This window comes from Egretta garzetta, unplaced genomic scaffold, assembly GCF_000687185.1.
Source record: "Egretta garzetta isolate BGI_Z169 unplaced genomic scaffold, ASM68718v1 scaffold44, whole genome shotgun sequence".
NCBI lineage: Eukaryota > Metazoa > Chordata > Aves > Pelecaniformes > Ardeidae > Egretta > Egretta garzetta.
The window spans coordinates 161,282-178,668 of record NW_009259490.1 but is presented as its reverse complement, the minus strand read 5'-3'; the positions used below and the strand labels follow the sequence as shown (position 1 = coordinate 178,668).

The 17,387-nt window shown below is 50.0% G+C and overlaps 1 protein-coding gene across 1 annotated transcript in view; it reads right to left on the bottom strand.

Moving 5' to 3' along the window:
- Positions 1-339, bottom strand: part of TH (tyrosine hydroxylase) — a 21,449-nt gene extending 21,110 nt beyond the window's left edge. Inside the window, exon 1 of the mRNA XM_009637283.2 lies at positions 250-339. Coding sequence (XP_009635578.1) covers positions 250-339 — 90 coding nt within the window. The remainder of the gene's footprint in view (positions 1-249) is intronic.
- Positions 340-17,387: the final 17,048 nt, after the last annotated feature.

Genomic DNA, 17,387 nt, shown 5'->3' with positions numbered 1-17,387 from the left:
AGGCTTGCATTAGTTCAAGCTTTCATCCCCCTAAATGTTTGCATTTCACACGTACCAGTATGTAGAGAGAACTGTTTGGGTAATTTCCCTTTGTCAGCCCAGAGCCCACAGGTGCCCATGTGGGGGAACTCCCACCGTGGCAGTGTTGGTCCATCTATCCCTGCCTGCCTCTGCCTACAGCTAGGGGAGAGGCTGCTGGTTTTGGAGGGGGAGGGAAAGAAGTGGGGTAGGGTTGTCGGGTTGTCTTACCATGATGGCCTCGGCTTGCTTGGAGTCCAGCTCCGACACCGCCCTGCGGAAGCCTTTGGCTGCAGAGGTGGAGATGTTCGGGGTTGGCATCTTTGCTCTTCCACGAGCTCTGATCTCCGCTTCCCAGCTCCTTGCCAGCTTTTTATAGGGCAGGGCTGACGTCAAAGACTCTTTCAAATCTTCTCTCCCCCCCGCCACCTCCCCATCACCACCTCCCTCCTTTCTCCCCCTCAGGCTGAGAGGAGGAGGGGACGTGAAGGAGAGAAACGTTTCTGTCCCATTAAATCTAATCGCTACAAAGATTGCAGACACCCTGCCTTCGCAGACCAGACACTCCCCCCACCTGTTTGCCTGTGCCCAAAAGATTTCTAGTCTGGTTTTTTCCCCCCCTTCTTCTCGATGGAGTTGCACTCTTGCACTGTATTTCAGTCTGACACATTTCCTTTCCCAGCTTTGGAGTTGCATGAAAGCATTTTGATCTGTGAAAGGACAAAATCAAAGGAAGAGATTCAGTCCCCTCTTGCTCTTTTTTCCCCATGTTTACCTTGTCATTGAGGCAGTAAACGAACAGGAAAATAACACTGATTCCCCCAAGGCAGCTGTGGGACCGGATGCTGTTCTTGCTTACGCTCCTCCTGACATCTGGCCCCTGCAAGTGCTGTGCATTTCAGTCCTCTCCCACCACCTGATGTCTTGGTTTGGCCATGTAAGGCTGACAGCAGGACTACAGAATGATCGGGCCCCTTGAGTGAGTCCTCAGGGATGAAAAAGCCTTTAAAGAAAATAACCTGGAAAAAAAAACTTTCAATCCTGCCTTCCCAAGGGCTTTGCTCCTCTTGCAGTAATTCCTAAGGGACCAAATGCTTGAGGATCTCTGGGGCTGTGACAGCGGTGGCAGCTCCGGACCCGTCCCAGGACTCTGTTTTGCTGCTGGGGATTTGCAGCAGCTTTCCCACACCAAACAAGCACTGTGGTCCTGCCTCCCGTGAGCCACCGCCATGCTGGGGACAGGCCACCAGCTGTCACAAATCCCTGCAGTGGGAAAGGTGGTGGCATTTCACTCACCCACAACCTTGCTGACCGCGGCATCACTTTGGAAAACCTCTGCTGAAGATACCTGGTTAGCATTGGTGGCTCGTCCTTCCCGTGGTGGGACAGCAGAATTTGTGCCAGCGTGCTGATGATTTTTGCAGTGCCAAAAGCCCTGGAGGATCAACATCCCAGTGACCTCTCTGAGGCTGCAAAGCTCTTGATGTTTTCCATCCACTGCAAAGCTTAGGGAGATGGTTTAGTGGTGGGATGGCAGGGTTAGGTTAACGGTTGGACTTGATGATCTTAAAGGTCTTTTCCAACCTAAACGAGTCTATGATTCTATGATTCTATTCTATGAGCAGACAGCACAATCAACACCGCCAGCCCCACCAAGGCAGCTTGGGACGCCCCAGCTGGCTAGAGGTTGGTAGAAGCTGAAGTGAGCAGCTGGCAGCAGCTAAAGGTTTGGTCCAGTAGTAAGCCAAAAATAATTTTAATTCAGGTGGAGCAACTTCTCTTACTGCAGGAGCTGAGGACACCCTGCTGTTCAGTACAGTGGAAACCAGAGGAAGGAGTTAAGCAGCCTTCGGGGATCCTCTCTCCTCAGCCTCTGTGTCCTCCCATGTGGTACCACCTCGCACACCGAGAGCAGCCCTTGCTTTTGCTTTAATTTCATCCCTAATCCCCTCTGAGTCTCCTAAACCTTCTGTTTGCCCTCTTCTAAACCCTGGATGCTCGAAACACAAGATAAAAACCCACCAAACTGAGGGAGGGGAATGCTGCCTGGTATTGCAGGATCTTCTCAGAAAACATTTTAGGGGCAGGTCCTGAGCCATCCCTGATGCCCAGCAGCTGGACAAGGAGCAGCATTGCAGGCTCAGTCACCTCCTGGCTGCTGGGGTAGTGTTGGGAACCCTGTTACTGGGGGATATGAATTAGCACAATCCCATGGTGGATTTTTTTTTTTTGCCACTGACTGAGGTGGACCACAGTAGCCGGACAAGCTGGGGTGTGGAGAACACTGTTCCAAGATACCAGTGCTCACAACCACACTGCTGCCTTAGCCAAGCATCCCAGCTGTGCTTGCTGCACCTTTTCACAACCCCTTTGGGCCCGTTTTTCCCAGCAAGTGCACAGGACAGATCATTGGCATTCCTTCACGCTGCCACCAAGAGACCTCTGTCACCTAAGGAGTGACAGCAGTCTTCAACAGCCAGGCTCATAGACCTGCTCAGGAACTGGCTGCCTCCTGGCTAAGGGAAGGAATGGTTTGGGGGATGACTGTGGGCCAGCACTCATTTAAAACACAGCCCAGCTCTTGCTGAAGTTAATCTTTCCATGAAACTTAAGAAGATTAGGATCCCATGCAGATTGCCACCCATGCTGTCTCATGTTTCCACATTCTGCCCTGACTTTTTTGAAGCAAGACTTTTCTCAGGGATCTCATAGACAGGACTTTCAAACAGTATGATGCTCATTCCCATGGTGGAACACTTCTGTCTTACCCCAATCACAGCCACAGAGCGTAAAGAGGGATGCCCACCCCAGAGAAACCCATACTTTTACCCTGCAAGATATCTGGTCTTCTCCAGAGACCAAGGGTAAAAATTCTTGGATTTTTGTGGGTTTTTAAGTTTATCTTCAGTACCCTTTCCGATATAGGGTAGATTAAAGTCAAGCAGTGAGTCAGTAGACTGTCAGAAACAGCTCCTTCAAAAAAGTAGGTGTTTGTCCTAGGTTGCATCGGTGCCTTGCCTTAGGAAGACTGAATCCTCTCTGCTGTTAGCACTTCCTAGTCTGTAGGAAACAGATCTCATATGGAAATGCATGAGGTAAAAGCAAACTAAGACCATATTGGTCATCTGAAGATAAGCTATGAAGACTGGCAGGAAGAAGAACCAACTCCAAAAGAGGCCACAAAAATAAACCCTACATATCTTTCATAGAATCATAGAATCACAGAATGGTTTGGGTTGGAAGGGACCCCTGGAGTCCATCTAGTCCACCTAGTCCTAGAGGTCACGCAGCCCAACCCCCCTGCAGGGAGCAGGGACACCGCTAACCAGATCAGGTTGCTCACAGCCCCGTCCAACCTGGTCTTGAATGTTTCCAGGGATGGGGCCTCCACCACCTCTCTGGGCAACCCCTGCCAGTGTTTCACCACCCTCACTGTAAAGAATTTCTCCCTTATATCTAGTCTTATATCTTTCATGTCATACGTCAGTGAAGGAGCCCTCAGTGGGGATTCTGTGACTCCATTAATGCCAGTAAAACATACAAAGAAAGCAAAGAAGATGCCTCTCGCAGCCATTGCCTGCTTGCTTGGCTGAAGAAGTTGTCCCATGCAGCTTGACAGCCACAGGAGGCCATTTCATGCAATGGTGGTGTTGGATAGTCTAGGATGAAGCTGCAAAGGTGCTAAGGGCAGTAAGCCATAGTTAGGCTAAGTGTTCAAGAAAAGCTTAATTAAAACTATTCAGAGACTTAGCTAGTGTGATACACTGGTACAGCATGAGTGTTGTCAATGAGAGGCCTTGCCAAGATTGGGCCAGCTGCACTGGGATTTCATTTGGGAAGGAAAAAGGGACTTGGGTAGGAGGAGAGTTGCAAGAATTGCATTTGAATATTTTTATCAAAGCAACTTTTAATTCTGGATGCACTCTTCTGGATTGCACTGCCTTTAAAACAGCACGTAGAATATGGAATGTCAGCACTTTTTTGTTTGAAAAAGTTCAATTTTAGGATAAAGACATATTTCAAATTATTTAAGGAATTTAATCTCTTTTCTCTCATACTGTTTTCTTACCTTAAAATCAGAAAGAAAAAACATTTTGCTAGACCTTTTATTTTTGGTAACTCACTTAGTTTAAATGTCTCTCTAGAACAGCATTTGCCAGGGATGATAAACCTAAAATCAGCCATCAAAGCAAGTTCCAGTTACCCAAATTTGTAATCAATTTGCTGAAAGGATAGCCTTAAAATGTCAGTTCATGTAAAGAATTGAGAAAACGGGTAAAGTGCTTTAATAAATGTGGGAACAAACCGAGTCACTCAGCCTTCCTGCAGGCTGTAGGAATATTCATATCCATAGATCTCATTCACATATTCAGAGATCACATATGAAGACTCTCCTGACAAGCAGTGACATTAAAAAGCACTGATAACATCAGACAAGTTTTCAAGACTATTGTATGAATAGATGGAATTTCTTTGAATACATTTTCTGTTTTCCTTGTGCCTCATTACATACTGTTCCTCCCCTTGTGAAATCCAGTACTTTTTTTTAAGCTCATCAGTTCTTCTGTTTAGCTATCTCATCCCCAAACCCTTGATCTTTAATCCCTCTTCTTTATATGGATGACAAATTAGGCTTACAACTCTTTTCTTCTTTAAACCCTGCTAATCTGTGACCCCTCCATCCCTGCCTGGTGATGAGAGTCCTGCATTGTACGGAAACACTCTCCAGCATAGAGGCTTCGCGAGCCAAAGTGAAGTCCTGCTTTCCGTGCAACCAAGGGCAAAACTTCCAGATTGCCACGAGGGATGGTAAGACTTTGTCCCTCTGATAAGAGTGGAAAAATCAGGTAGGTTCTCCTGTCCTGGAGGACCTGACAGAGGAGGTAAGCTGGGAGAAACCACACGCCAGCAGGTTCTCCTTTTGGGCAGGAAGGTGGGCAGAGGGTGGACATCCTTCAGAGCAGTGTTACCAGTGTAGCTGCAAGAGGACAGGCATTGCTTTTTCCCAGACAGCCCGGTGCAAAGCTCCTTAACACATGTTCTACCTGTGTCCTTCCCAGGCGAACTCCCACCTTTTTGGAGACCACCCACAGCTTGGACGTTTCCATTTCTTTGTGTGTCTACATCTCTACAAACCACCTGTTTGGGTCCATGTTTAAGTTCTGCTGCTGTCAGACATGACTTCTGGGGGGTGTGAGCCTGTTTGGTTAAACCAAGCCAGGCTTGTCTCAGCTTTTGTCATGTTTTTTATTATTAATTACCAGATTTGCTGATGAGGAAGAGGAGCCTTTATGAAGGAAATACAACAGATGGATGGCTCTTCATCACTGCTTTGTTTCTCACACTCCAGCCACACGACCATCCTTGAAAGTGTGGGGGTGCCATGTGTATCCAGCTGTGTGTTTTAAGGGATTAATCTGACATAAAGCAGAAAATGCAAACACTGTTGGACACTGCTTTGCTGCACTAGTCCCCAGACGGAAAAGCCCATAAGCCGGGCAGCTCTGATTGTACCTCCCTCATGGGTAAAGCAAACCCAAAAAGGATACAGAAATGGCATTAAGGTCATTAATGGTCCTCGGCAGGCTCATTTCCCCTGCCACAGGATGCAGGATTGGCGGTGCAGTGAGAAGAACAAGATATCATCTTCTTTGGCTGGATCCATGTGGTCGTTTTGTGCATCCTCAAGCATTGCTTGCAATAATCATCATTTCTGAGCACTTTGGGTATGGGGACCAAGAGGAAAACCCCATCTTCCAAATTACTATCCCTCATTGTGGGAGTTGGAGAGATCTCCGTGCAACAGCCTATGGTTTTGATACAAGTCCCAGGGCGAATCAGTGGCAAAGGCACTTACAGCCCAGCCTGGCGAGGGTGGGGGTCTCTCCAGTGGTCCAGGGACCTGCAGGGACAGGGTTTGCACTGTGAGAGTGCCCCTCCAAGAGCCAAAGAAAGGGGTGGTGTACACTGATGTGAGGGGATGCTGCCATCTCCCATCACAACCGAGGCAATCCTGATGGCCATGTGGGGTGCCCAGGTCCCCTTGTTGCTCTTCCTCCCACCCACCCGCTCACTCTCCCTCTTCCCCTCCGCAGCCTGAATAATTACAGTCTGCCACATGAAGCAATTATGGGGGGTTAGCCAGCTCCATCAAGAGATGTTTTTGTCTCTTCTTTCGCAGCTTCATTCAACATCCTCGAGTGCCACAAAGGAGTTTAATAAACCATAATGACACCTCAGGCTTCCACGTCGTTGCAGTCTCCCTAGGACTGGGGCAGAGGCAGGAAAAAAAAAAAAAAAGATAATTAAAATCCTCATCTCCCTCTTAACTTTGCAGCCTCCTATTATCTAGAAAACACTGACTTTCATGCTCATGCTCTCTCGCAGCTGATGAGCCTGGGGGAAGGGGGGCTGCAAGCAGCAAAGATGTGTCAGCTCTTCAATAAGGGCAGCGAGATGTTTCCTGCCACCCTGGGAGAAAAGCTCCGCCAGATCAAATGAGATTTAATGGGTTTAGACCTGGTCTGGTGGACAGGCCAGGTGTGGGGTCCTGGCCCTCCATTCAACCTGCTGCAGAGGTGACCAGTGGGACACGAAGAGCCCCAGTGCAGGGGTTGTTCTTCCAGGCAGTGGGTAAATCCCAAGGCAAAATCAAAAAAGCCAATTATGTTAAAAAAATAAAGTGGCAGAAGATAGACTTTCCTAGAGAAGGTGGAACAGAGCTGTGCAACGTCCTCTGGTGCCTTTTTGCCTCGGTATGTGTCAGTACATTTTCGTAATGTAGTGTACAGGATAAATCTGCTCCACAGACACAAACCCATGACCTAAGGATCAGGGCCCATACCCTCAGCAACAAAAGGCAAACCTCTGTGTCCAAGATTTCACATTTCAGAAGGCCAGGTCACGTTTTATCTAAACCTGAGAATATTCTTGTCACCCATGAAAAATTACATTTGCCATTTTGAAGCATGGGGCCAGCTGGTCTCACAACTCTCTTTTCATCTTCACATTCAGATTCAAAATTTTGTACTCACACTGCTCAAATTTTGCCTCAAAACCCATCAAATCTCCTCTCACTGGTCAACAATGAAAACTCAATTCTGAGAAGTTTTTATAGCAATCAACTTTTCAGAGGAAAATAATCCGATTTCCAGCAAAACAGTAAATGGTTTGGGGAAAGGGGTTTCAGAGGGAAGGGAGGCTGCTTGGATGGAGAAAAAAAATCAGGCTCTCCCCAGGAACTGAGAACTTAGCCCCGAGTTTTTGGAAACGAACACAACAGCAATCCCTGCCTCTTTCAGGAAATAGGCATGGAACAGGCGAGTGAAAATTCAGAAATAGTGCACTGGTGATTCATCTGCTACGGCAGAATCCAAACCAACCAACTTGTCTCAGATCAATGGGGAAGCACTTAGGGAGCAATTTTGTCTTTGGAAATGTGGGCAGCAAGCAGACAGCCAGGAGCGGATGGCAGAATAAATGCACCATCTCTTGGAGCGTGCCACCTTGTGGGGTTGTGAAACTAATTGCTGACACCTCTGGCCCACTCGCAGACAACTTGTAGACAATTTCTTTAAGAAGGTCATCAGGGAATGCCACCTTCATGCAGAAAGATAGCCTACGCGTATTGCAACAGGTCTCCTCCTGCATTACCAGTGCTTGTGTTTTTAATTTATGTCTGTAACACCCAATATTTTTTTTCTCCCAGCTCCGGGAGAAAAACTTTCTTTAAAAAAAAAAGTAAATAAATTAAATGCAGCCCTTTTAAGAAGGGAGGAAAGATTGAAGAGGAGTCTAGGAGCTCCCAGGGAGGTGGAAAAACCCTCCAGAAACAGTAATTATCATATGGAGATCTGGCACAGAATTTTTTGAACGTTGAGTTTGACAGCGAATTTTCTTTTCTGGGAGAAAAAAAAAAAAAAAAAAAAGTTGCACAGGTAAACAACTGCCTGAAAATATAAGAAACATTATGACAAGAAAAATCAAATGTCTGCCACTAATCCTATTGCCGACAACCAGCACGGAAAACACAGCCCTTCTGCCTGCTGACCGCATGGCCGCGGGCAGGTCGTTTAACTCACGGCCTTTGTATCCTGCCTTCTGCCTCGGGGCTGGTAATTGTTGTAACCTTCAGCTGAGAAGAAGCAGTCAGAAGTGGGCAACAGATGTGGAAATCGATGGAAATATTTGGCTCTCGCCTCCTTTCAGTCCTCTCGCCTCTAGCCTGATCGCCCATCAGGCCTTTGCATTGCTGCATACATGTGCCGAAGGGACTCATACTACTGCTTATTTTTTCTCCAGACCCTTGGAAGTCCCAGCACTAAGAGGTTGGCAGTGACCTGGATCCTCCAACCCTTTAACTCTAGATGAAAAGGGAAAGTTGAGGGCAAGTCCCCATTTTGTTGCCAAGTTCATTAAGTCCCCGTCCTACTGTATTAAGTCATTCTTGAAAGTGGGCTTTGGGGTGCATAGTCTCTTCACTGCTAGTGACCATGGTCTCTGGTGTGTTTAATCCTCTTGCTCATCCACCCACACAATGGAGTAAGACATAGTTTATCTAACTCATGGCAGCATCAGAATGGAAAAAGACAAGCCACGGTGATGGATCCAAAGCGAGTTCCCGTTACCCTTTCAGAAGGACTGGAAACATGCCACTGTGTGTTGGTGTGGCCTTAGCATGGCCAAAGCTGATGGCGTGGGACCAAAAGGGACTTTGATCCATGGCCACCCTGTGATTGTTAGGACCTGCACTGCAAGGCTGCACAGCGTGGCTGCGACGGATCTGGACCCCACATCTGCTCTTGGGCCACTCCCCAGAGGGTTGTGTTCCCCTCAGTTTCCCAGTCACCCACCCTTCGCTGCTCTAGCCGTGGAAGCAAATGATGCTAGAAGAAGCCAAGGATTTTCATCAGTGCTTGACTGCTTTGTCAGTGTTTGCCCAACACTCTCCTTTTTCATGAAGATGACACTCCTTTGACGTAGATACATCTCCTCCCCCTCCTCCTCTTACCCCCTTTCTCATCTTCCTTAACAGCAGCTCCAGGTCAGCAAGGTGGAGCAGCGAAATGTAGCTCAGTGCTAATTCCGCGTGAACAGAAAATCGCCGACTTCTTACCCATTTGGTTCCCTCTCTCCTCAGGCACTGGAGGACAGAAAGCATCCGCCCGTCAAACAAAAGGTCTGATGTGATTTTAGCATTAGGAGTCACACCAAGGGTCTCAGACCTATGAAAATGTCATGATATTGACTTCATACAAATGTTTATTCATCGTTCTGCTTATAGGCAGAAAGGGGGTTTGCATCTAGCATCGAATGGATGAGATCTATATGGAGACACAGCCAGTTCTGAATTGGAAATTGTCACCAGCATTTCACGGTGAAGTCAATGCTTTCATATTGATTCACATCTACTCGGGATCTCATCTGTTATTCCTAACAGGTAGTCATCAAGCAAATACGTGGGAAAGAGCATAAGGAAATATTTTCCTCTCCTTTTTAGAGGATGAATGTAAATGTATCACCCATGGCAAGGTTCATTCCACCCAGCAGGCTTAAGAGGATGACTCATCAAAGCCCCGTGCTTCTCTTCTGGATCTTCAGGGTGTATCAACAATGTTTTATTGATCCACAGTCAAGGAAAGTAAAGAAAGAAAAGACTCTGAGATCTATATGGGTACAAAATGCCTGACTTCAGTCATTCTGCCATTAAGCTGCTAGGATGACGCAACGGAAAAGCAGGGTCTACAAGATTACATTTCCTATCCTCCCAATGATAGGACTGTCCTCTACACATACTCCACTTTAATCTAGTGGAGAAGGGAACAAAAGGATCAGTAGCTGAAAGTTAGGCAAAGAGGAAAAGTTCAAGTCAGCAGTAGGACATACACTTTTAATAGCAATGTTGAGAAAGCCCAATGGGCATTGAGAAAGCCATGTTGCCCTTTGCTTGAAGTGTCCTAACCAGAACGGGTACCTCACTTGAAGATTGTGTCCATCAGACGCAGAGACAGGACAGGGTAAGACTAACGGGGATGGCGCAGCCCGCATGCCGTGCCGGAGGAGGTACAGCTGCAATGACCCATCTCACAAAGCACAAAGCCGGGGCAGGGGTACACACTGTCCCCAGCTGAGAAGGCCGGGTAGACCCCTACCAGCTCCTGCCAGCACAGTATGGCTGAGGTCCTTCTACCTTGCACCCAGCCAAAACTGGTCTTGGAAACCTCACATTTTTAGTGAGAAAGGACAAGTGAGGAAACACCACCCTGCAGAGAAAGTCTTCAGCCTTCCCACATGTGCCAGCTGGGAAAACACGTGTCTCTGCATCACTTAATGTGGTGGAAATTACGTGTTTCGAGTGCTCATCCTTCCCCCTTCCACTGCTGGTGCAGGCAGTGCCTGCCTCAGGAGAGTTAATAGCACTTTCACTTACTTAATTTACATCAGGGACGTGCTAGAAGGCAACGAGGTGCACTGGTACAGGAGGGAAAGTACCGCAGAAGAAGAAGAGGCTAACCCCCCCCCCCAGATCTTCACTGTTCTGTCTCCCTTCTCATTCCTACCCCCAAAACATTGCCAGAAGCAAATAAACGCCTTTCTCGGGGCAGGGGGGAGCCAGCATGCGGTTTTCTCCAGCAATCTCCTCTTTCTCCTATTGCTGCCCTGCCTCTCTCATGGCAGCCTTCCAGCCTTTCTACCCTTCCCCCAGCTCCCCGTCCCCTGCCTCCCCGCCTACGTATGACCCGCGCAGTGGCAGAAGCCCGGCCATAGCCTGAAGGGATTTGCCTTGTGCCTTTAGTGGGATGGCGTTCGTTCCTTCCCCTTATCTGTCCCCAGTAGGGCCATGTGTTTTGTCTCTGCTCCCCCTCCCTGCAGATGCGTGGTTGAGGGCAACGAGAGACAAGGGGTCCTTGTAAGTGACTTATGATAATTGCAGAGCAGCAACTGCTCTGAAAATCTAAATTCCTCCCTGACATTTCCAGTCTAAAGCTCCCACTGACTCAGCTGCTGCTTGTGATATTTAAACAAGGATTATCTCCTTTTTTATTCTTTTCTTTTTGATAATGGGATGGCAGAAGGTTAGTTTAACACTTTCCTACGGTTTGTTCGGCTGTTACAGATCCAGCACTTTTCAGGGCTGTAACCAAATCTCCGCTTTCCCAGTCACTTAGCATGACTGGGACGAACAAAAGCTCCCATGAAAAAAACCAACAAGGATCTTTCCCTGCATTGTCATCTTTTCCAAATTTTTCTTCAGCACGAGCTTTAGCATACCGGGAAATTTACTGCTTTGGGTGCAAAAAGGTTTATCCCATTGACTTCAGCACAACTGCACTCGACTTACCCCTCCATGTCCTCAGGTATTGCATCTTACAGTAGTTTTCTGTATACTAAAATAGATTTCATTTTATAGGGGTGCTGAGTAGCATCTCCACAAAGGAACCTTAAAGAAAGCTCAGGAACCTTTTGATCCCTGAGAGACACAAGTGGGGCAGCACCAGGGGCGAACATGCGCTAATCAAAGCTCTCCTTCAGGTCAGAAACCACCTGGCAGGTGAGGGACAGCGCCCCAAGTAAGCAATACCCCATCAGACCCCTCATTTCAGTGCTTCAAAAGGGCATCCAAAATGCAGAAAGTCGGTCCCCCTCACGACAACACAAAACAGGCAACCAGCCCCAAGTCTGGGTCGTGCCAAGCGAGCCCTCCGTGCCCCGGAGGATGCCCCAGGGCAGCCCCAGGGCACACAGGCTGTGGGAGGCTGCCGTGGGGCTGGGTCTCCGGGGGCTGCAGCATGCTGCAGCCTTCTGGCCAGCGCTCAGAAATGGGAGTGGGATCAATGTGCCTGATAACCCATCATTACGGCGTGCGCTGAGCCAGATCAGACCTTCCAGTCCCCTGCCATTAGCCGGCTGTTTATTCCTGAAATTGGCCGAGAAATTGCTGAGGATGGGGCAAGGGGGAGCCGAAGGGGACAGCTGAGGCTGGGCTGCAATCCCATCGCTGTGTGCAGGACCAGCTTCTCACCCCAGCACTGGGGTTTTGAGAATGACTGAGCAAAATCTGAACATTTCTCTCTGCTTTTCAGAGAGATGGAGGGGTTAGGAGGTGGTAAGGCCCCATGGTGGAGGTTTGGATGGGGTGGACTGGACAAATTTAAGCAATGCAGACACGCTTGAAAGCATGAAGAAGGTGGGCACACAGCCGTGGGCTGGAGCCAGTGGAGGTTTGGGATGGCAGCAAGGGCCTGCCTGTGTGCATGGGTGTCCATAACACTGACACCGGCAGCAGGCAGTGGCGGGGCCCCCCACGTCTCACCGCAGCCCCTATCACACTGGCACAGTCGGGCAAAGCAAACACATCCCTAAATGGAGAGGCTCCCGCTGCCCTGTCGATAAGCGGCGCGGGGCGGGGGCAGAGGCAGCTGCCTGTTGTTCCCCGTGCCCCGTGACGCAGGGCTGCTTTTCAGCCCCAGCAGTGCCTGGAGAAGGTCTCCGTTAAGCTCCTGTTTGATCAGAGCCAGCGCTCTTTGGACTGCAACCCTGTGGGGGGAGGCAAACACCTTCAGGTACCCTAAATGAGCAAATGGTGCCGACCCAGTGTGGCCCCGCTGTCTGTTTTGGGTCACCATCCCAGCCTCGTCATCCCTCCTCTCAGTGCCAGACCTTCCTCCTGTGGCAGCCCATGGTCTCAGGGACATCACTCAGGGCAATGCAGGTCACACCAGACCTCAGATGGGCAGAAAACCTGGTCTCCATCTCCATCTTGTGGTCCCCCTGAAACCTGGGGGACCTGTTTTGACTCCTGGGGTGCCCCCATAGCAATTGCAGCTGCCAGGCAGAGACCCAAGCCTGAAATCCAATGCTACTCACCGTTTTGCTCCTTGAGAATAAAGCTCCAGAGAAAGAGCGTTCTCTCCTCTTCCAGCACAACTTGGGGAGTTGGCAGCGGGGTACAGCTGCACACTGGCTGTCTGCAAGGCCTCCTCTCCTGGCACTATTCTCTCTCCCAGAGAGCAGCAGGTAGCCACCAAAGCGTGGCCAAAGCAGTGCAGCTTAGGCACAGAGCAGTAACGGTGGCTTGGATGCTAGGTGAGACCAGTTATCCTTAGAGCATCTTTCCTAGCTGCTTCTTTTCCCAAACAAACACCTCCCCCTGGTCCAGATCTATTTGAAAGGCCTTTTGTGCAAGCAGCTCGTAGGGCTAGTCAGGTGAGAATGTGGTTTGAACTCCTCTATCAGGGAAGTCCATGCCACAAGGTGGAAAACACCTTGCATGTAGTTCCCACTGGTCTCCTTTTGGGCCTTAGTCACCTCTACAGCCCCAAAAAAGACCAGAGGAACTCCTCCTGCCCAGGAGGAGCTTAAAAGTTAGGACTTGAATTGAGGCTGAGCTCCATTCCTCAGATAGCCTGTGACACACTGGATGGACAGATGGTCACAGTGCTCTTTGGAGGGACCTTGGCAGGCTGGAGAAGTGGTCAGATGAGAACCTCAGAGTAACAATGCGAAGCTCTGTCCCTACAGGGGAATAATCCCAAGCACCAGCATATACTGCGGGACAAGTGGGTGGAAAGCAGCTTTGCATGGAAGACCCTAGGGGTCCTGGTGGACTCGGCTGGACCCAGCCCCATGCAGCTGCTCTGCCTTGAGCAGAGGGCTGGACAAAAAATTTCAAGATCCCTTCCAACCTCAACCACTCTGCCATTCTGGGATTGTCAATGGCAAGAATAGAAAAGAAATAAAAATTAAAGTAATAGCTTTTGAAAAAGATCCTCTTGAAAAGCCCACCTGAAAAACCTCCAAAATGAAAAAAAAAAAAGAAACCGAATAAAAAAAAAAAAAAAGAAGAAAGAAAAAAAGAGTCTTCCCCCCTCCAGCTGTTAACTGGTCCATAAACTTTCCAGTTTCCTGGGAAAATTTTTATATAAGGACCACTTTGTGCTCTTGTCAATAATAAGACACCTCGCTGCCGCCGCCTTCTAATTGCCATGATATGTCGGAGTTGCTACCAGATCAACTGCAGGGCTCCTTGCTCGGTACCATCAGGTCCCCGATGCCTGCAGGGCAGCCACAACCCGTGAGGACAGAGGGATGGCAGGGCCAAGCAAGCATGGGGATGGGCAACCGGCTGCTGCTTGTGACATGCCTGGTGGCCTGTCATCTCCACTGGCAGTGGCACAGAGTGACTCAGCGCTCCAGCCTGGGCCCCACGCTGGGTCATGGCCCAGGAGCCTCCCCTGCCCCATCTTCCAGCCATTGCTGGCATAGGCAGACCAGGAGAAACGGTGGCTCACACAGCTGATGCTATCTCCAGAGAAGGCTCCCCTTCTCCTTCCAGAGTGTCTCCAGAAGATGGCTGATATTTGTCCACCTTTGCAAGGTGCTTTGGAGGTCCTAGGACAGGAAGATGCTGCATTTTTGTTCCATAGTAGCATGAAAAGTCAGATTCATGTCCTTTCTAAGGCTCTTTGTCATTACAACACCATGTGCTGCTCCATTCCCCCCAGTGGTTGCCCCATCAGGCCTCCAACACACAGTAAACAAAACAGGTCGTGTTTCCCACTGGTGCCTCACCAGCTCTCATAATCTCTTGGTTATCCTCCCATCTCACTGTAGGTGGTAGGAATAACCACGGGTATGTCAGTCTCTGGGCTTCTCGCTAGCAAGACCTGAAAAGCAGATCTCCTTCTCCCAGAGCCCACAGCTGTGCAGGACACTCAAAGTATTTTATTTCTGCCCACTTCCCCACATGCATGGCTGAAAGAAACTCCATTCTTATGTTTTCTTGAGAAGTGGTAGCCTGGAGATGTCTGGGAGATGGTCCTGAACCTGAAATCTCCTTCCGAGGGCCAACCGGCCTTAAAATAGGAGCTAAATCTGGTCTAGAAACCTCCTCTGCCTACTTTGCATGCAAAACAGATTTAAAGTCCTATCACCATCTCCAGCCTGCCTTTTGGTCAGCGATATCAAAACTCTGTTAGATCTCAAAGAACTGTAATCAGAGACGCATCCGGGAAGAAGAGAAATCCAAACCATCCTCTCAGCTCCCTTCTCCGCCGTGACTCACCGTCCGCAAAATGAACTGGTCATAAATGTCACTGATGTTGCAAGTCTCTCCTTAGCCTTCCTCTGGAGCCTTCCCTCTGCCCCAGCGCGGCTTGCTGGTGGTCAGCCAGGGGTTGAACTGGGACGCAGAAAACCGGAGCTGGTCCCGTGAGTCCTCATGCCAGGCAAGCTCTGCCTGGGGCGGGTGGGGGGGAACGCATGAAAGGAGGATTGCAAAACCTCGGCAGCTCGCAGCTCTGCTCCTCTCTGCTGCCAGCCGCTTCTACCAGGAGGTGTCTGTAAGGAAGAGGTGATTTCCTGAAACAAGAGGGGCTTGGAACAGATCTCTTCCTTTCAGTAAACACTCATTTGTTTAATGGGTGGAGATGGGCACAAGGGAGCCTGAAATCTCATTCCCCTGCCAAATTTCCAGGAAGCCGAGCGTGCTGGCTCCAGCTGGACGCGCAGCCCCAGCCCGCTCCTGCTCCTCGTCTGCTCATGACAGCATGTTCGGCTCGCTCTCTTTCTCTCTTGTTTTTACCCTTTCCTTTGGATCCTGCTTCCCTTCCCGGCGACTGTCCACCACCTCCGCAGATGGGGGCCTGCTGCTGCCTCCCCACCTGGAGCCCGGGGGTATGTCACAGCAGGGGACACGGAGCGGCTTCGAAGCCAAGCCTGCCCCACGGCCGGGCAGGGCGTGCAGCCTCTCTGCTCCCGTTCTCCGTGGTCAAACCCCAGGCCACCCAGAAGGGCTTCAGTTCAGACACCTGTACTGAAGTGACCAACCCAGGCCTGACTTGCAGAAAAGCTGGGGTCACAGGCTTCACCTGAAACTGTTTTCAAAACGTCTTAACCCCCCTGTTCCTCTTAATGTATTTTTCAAAACCTGCTTTTTCTTTTCTTCCCCATTTTCCCTATTTTCCTTCTAACAGGAGGCATGGGGCAGTTCGCCACCGCTGCCTCTCTTTCCAGCGTTAAATCGTGACCTCCTGGAGTGGCTCTGGGGTGTGCTGGCATTTTGCAGCCTTTTATTAGGCAGCCATCTACTTACAGATGCTGAAGAGGGCTCAACCGCTGCGGTTGTCAGGAGGCAGGGGGAGGCGAGGGAAGGGTAATTGAGGGTTTAGACAGCGCTTGGCTCTGCGAGACACCTACCATCAAAATCAGGCAGGTCTATCGATCAGCCTCTCAAGTGGCCTGCCTCTCCCATTAGCCCCTTCCTGGGCGACGCACAGGGTATTGAAGATGTATAGATTTTTTGATCGCACTTTGCAGTCTCACCGGGGGCGGCTGGAACTGGGAGGCGCAAGAAAACTGGAAGACGTGATTTTTTTATGGGAAAAAGACAGGGTTGCTGCCTGGGTACGAGGGCAAGGCTTCACTGCGCCAGCACGTTGTGGGAAGCAGCTCATCCGAGCAGGTCAGGGGCAGTCCCATGGTAAAGCCCTTTCAAGGAACGTAGTCTTAATTTAAGACACCCCAAATGATGGGCTGAAAGCTTTCATGTGTAGGGAGAGGATGCAAAGAAGAGTTAGTTGTGCAGGATAAAAACTGTGGAGAATTAGCCCAAAGTAAAGCACCTGTGGTAAAAAAGAGGATGGCCACCCTCTCTGGCCAGCACTGTTTGATACCTTAACCTGTGGTCTGAAAGAAGATGGTGGTGGCCGGCAAACTTTGCAGGCAGGGAATGAACTGGTGGTGCATGCAAGATAGGGACAACCTCTGCACATCCCAGACTGTCAGGAAGGAGGTGGCTGTGAGGAACGAGCGCCTTTCCAGCAGGATGCACCCTGGGGGGCTGCGAGGTGCAGGGGATGGAAGGTGCCACCCCAGCAGCAGGGAGACCTTTGCTAAAATCCTCCTGCTCCTCCGGGCTGCTTCCCTTGGCAGGTGCCCCCGCTGGTGCCAGGCCACGGGTGCCGTGCCGGCAGGTCTGTGCTCTGCTGCGGGATCCACCGGCAGCGCCAGGCCCTCATGGGCTTTGCCGAGGTGGAGCTGGACCAAATCGCTGGGGGGGCGTGGTGTTGGGCCAGAGGGGCACGGGCAGGAGGGCAATGCTGGGGCACGGAGGGGAGACAGAATCATAGAATCATAGAATCATAGAATCGCTTTGGTTGGAAAAGCCCTTTAAGATCATCGAGTCCAAGCGTTCCCCACCCTGCCATATCCCACCACTAAACCATGTCCCTAAGCACCTCATCTGCCCTTCGTTTAAATACCTCCAGGTGTCATCATCTGGTGGCCCCCCAGGTGGCACTGGGCGTTGGGACGACCCCTGCGCTGTGTCCCGTGCGCCGCCACAGAGGATCCTGCTGCGCTGCTGCCGC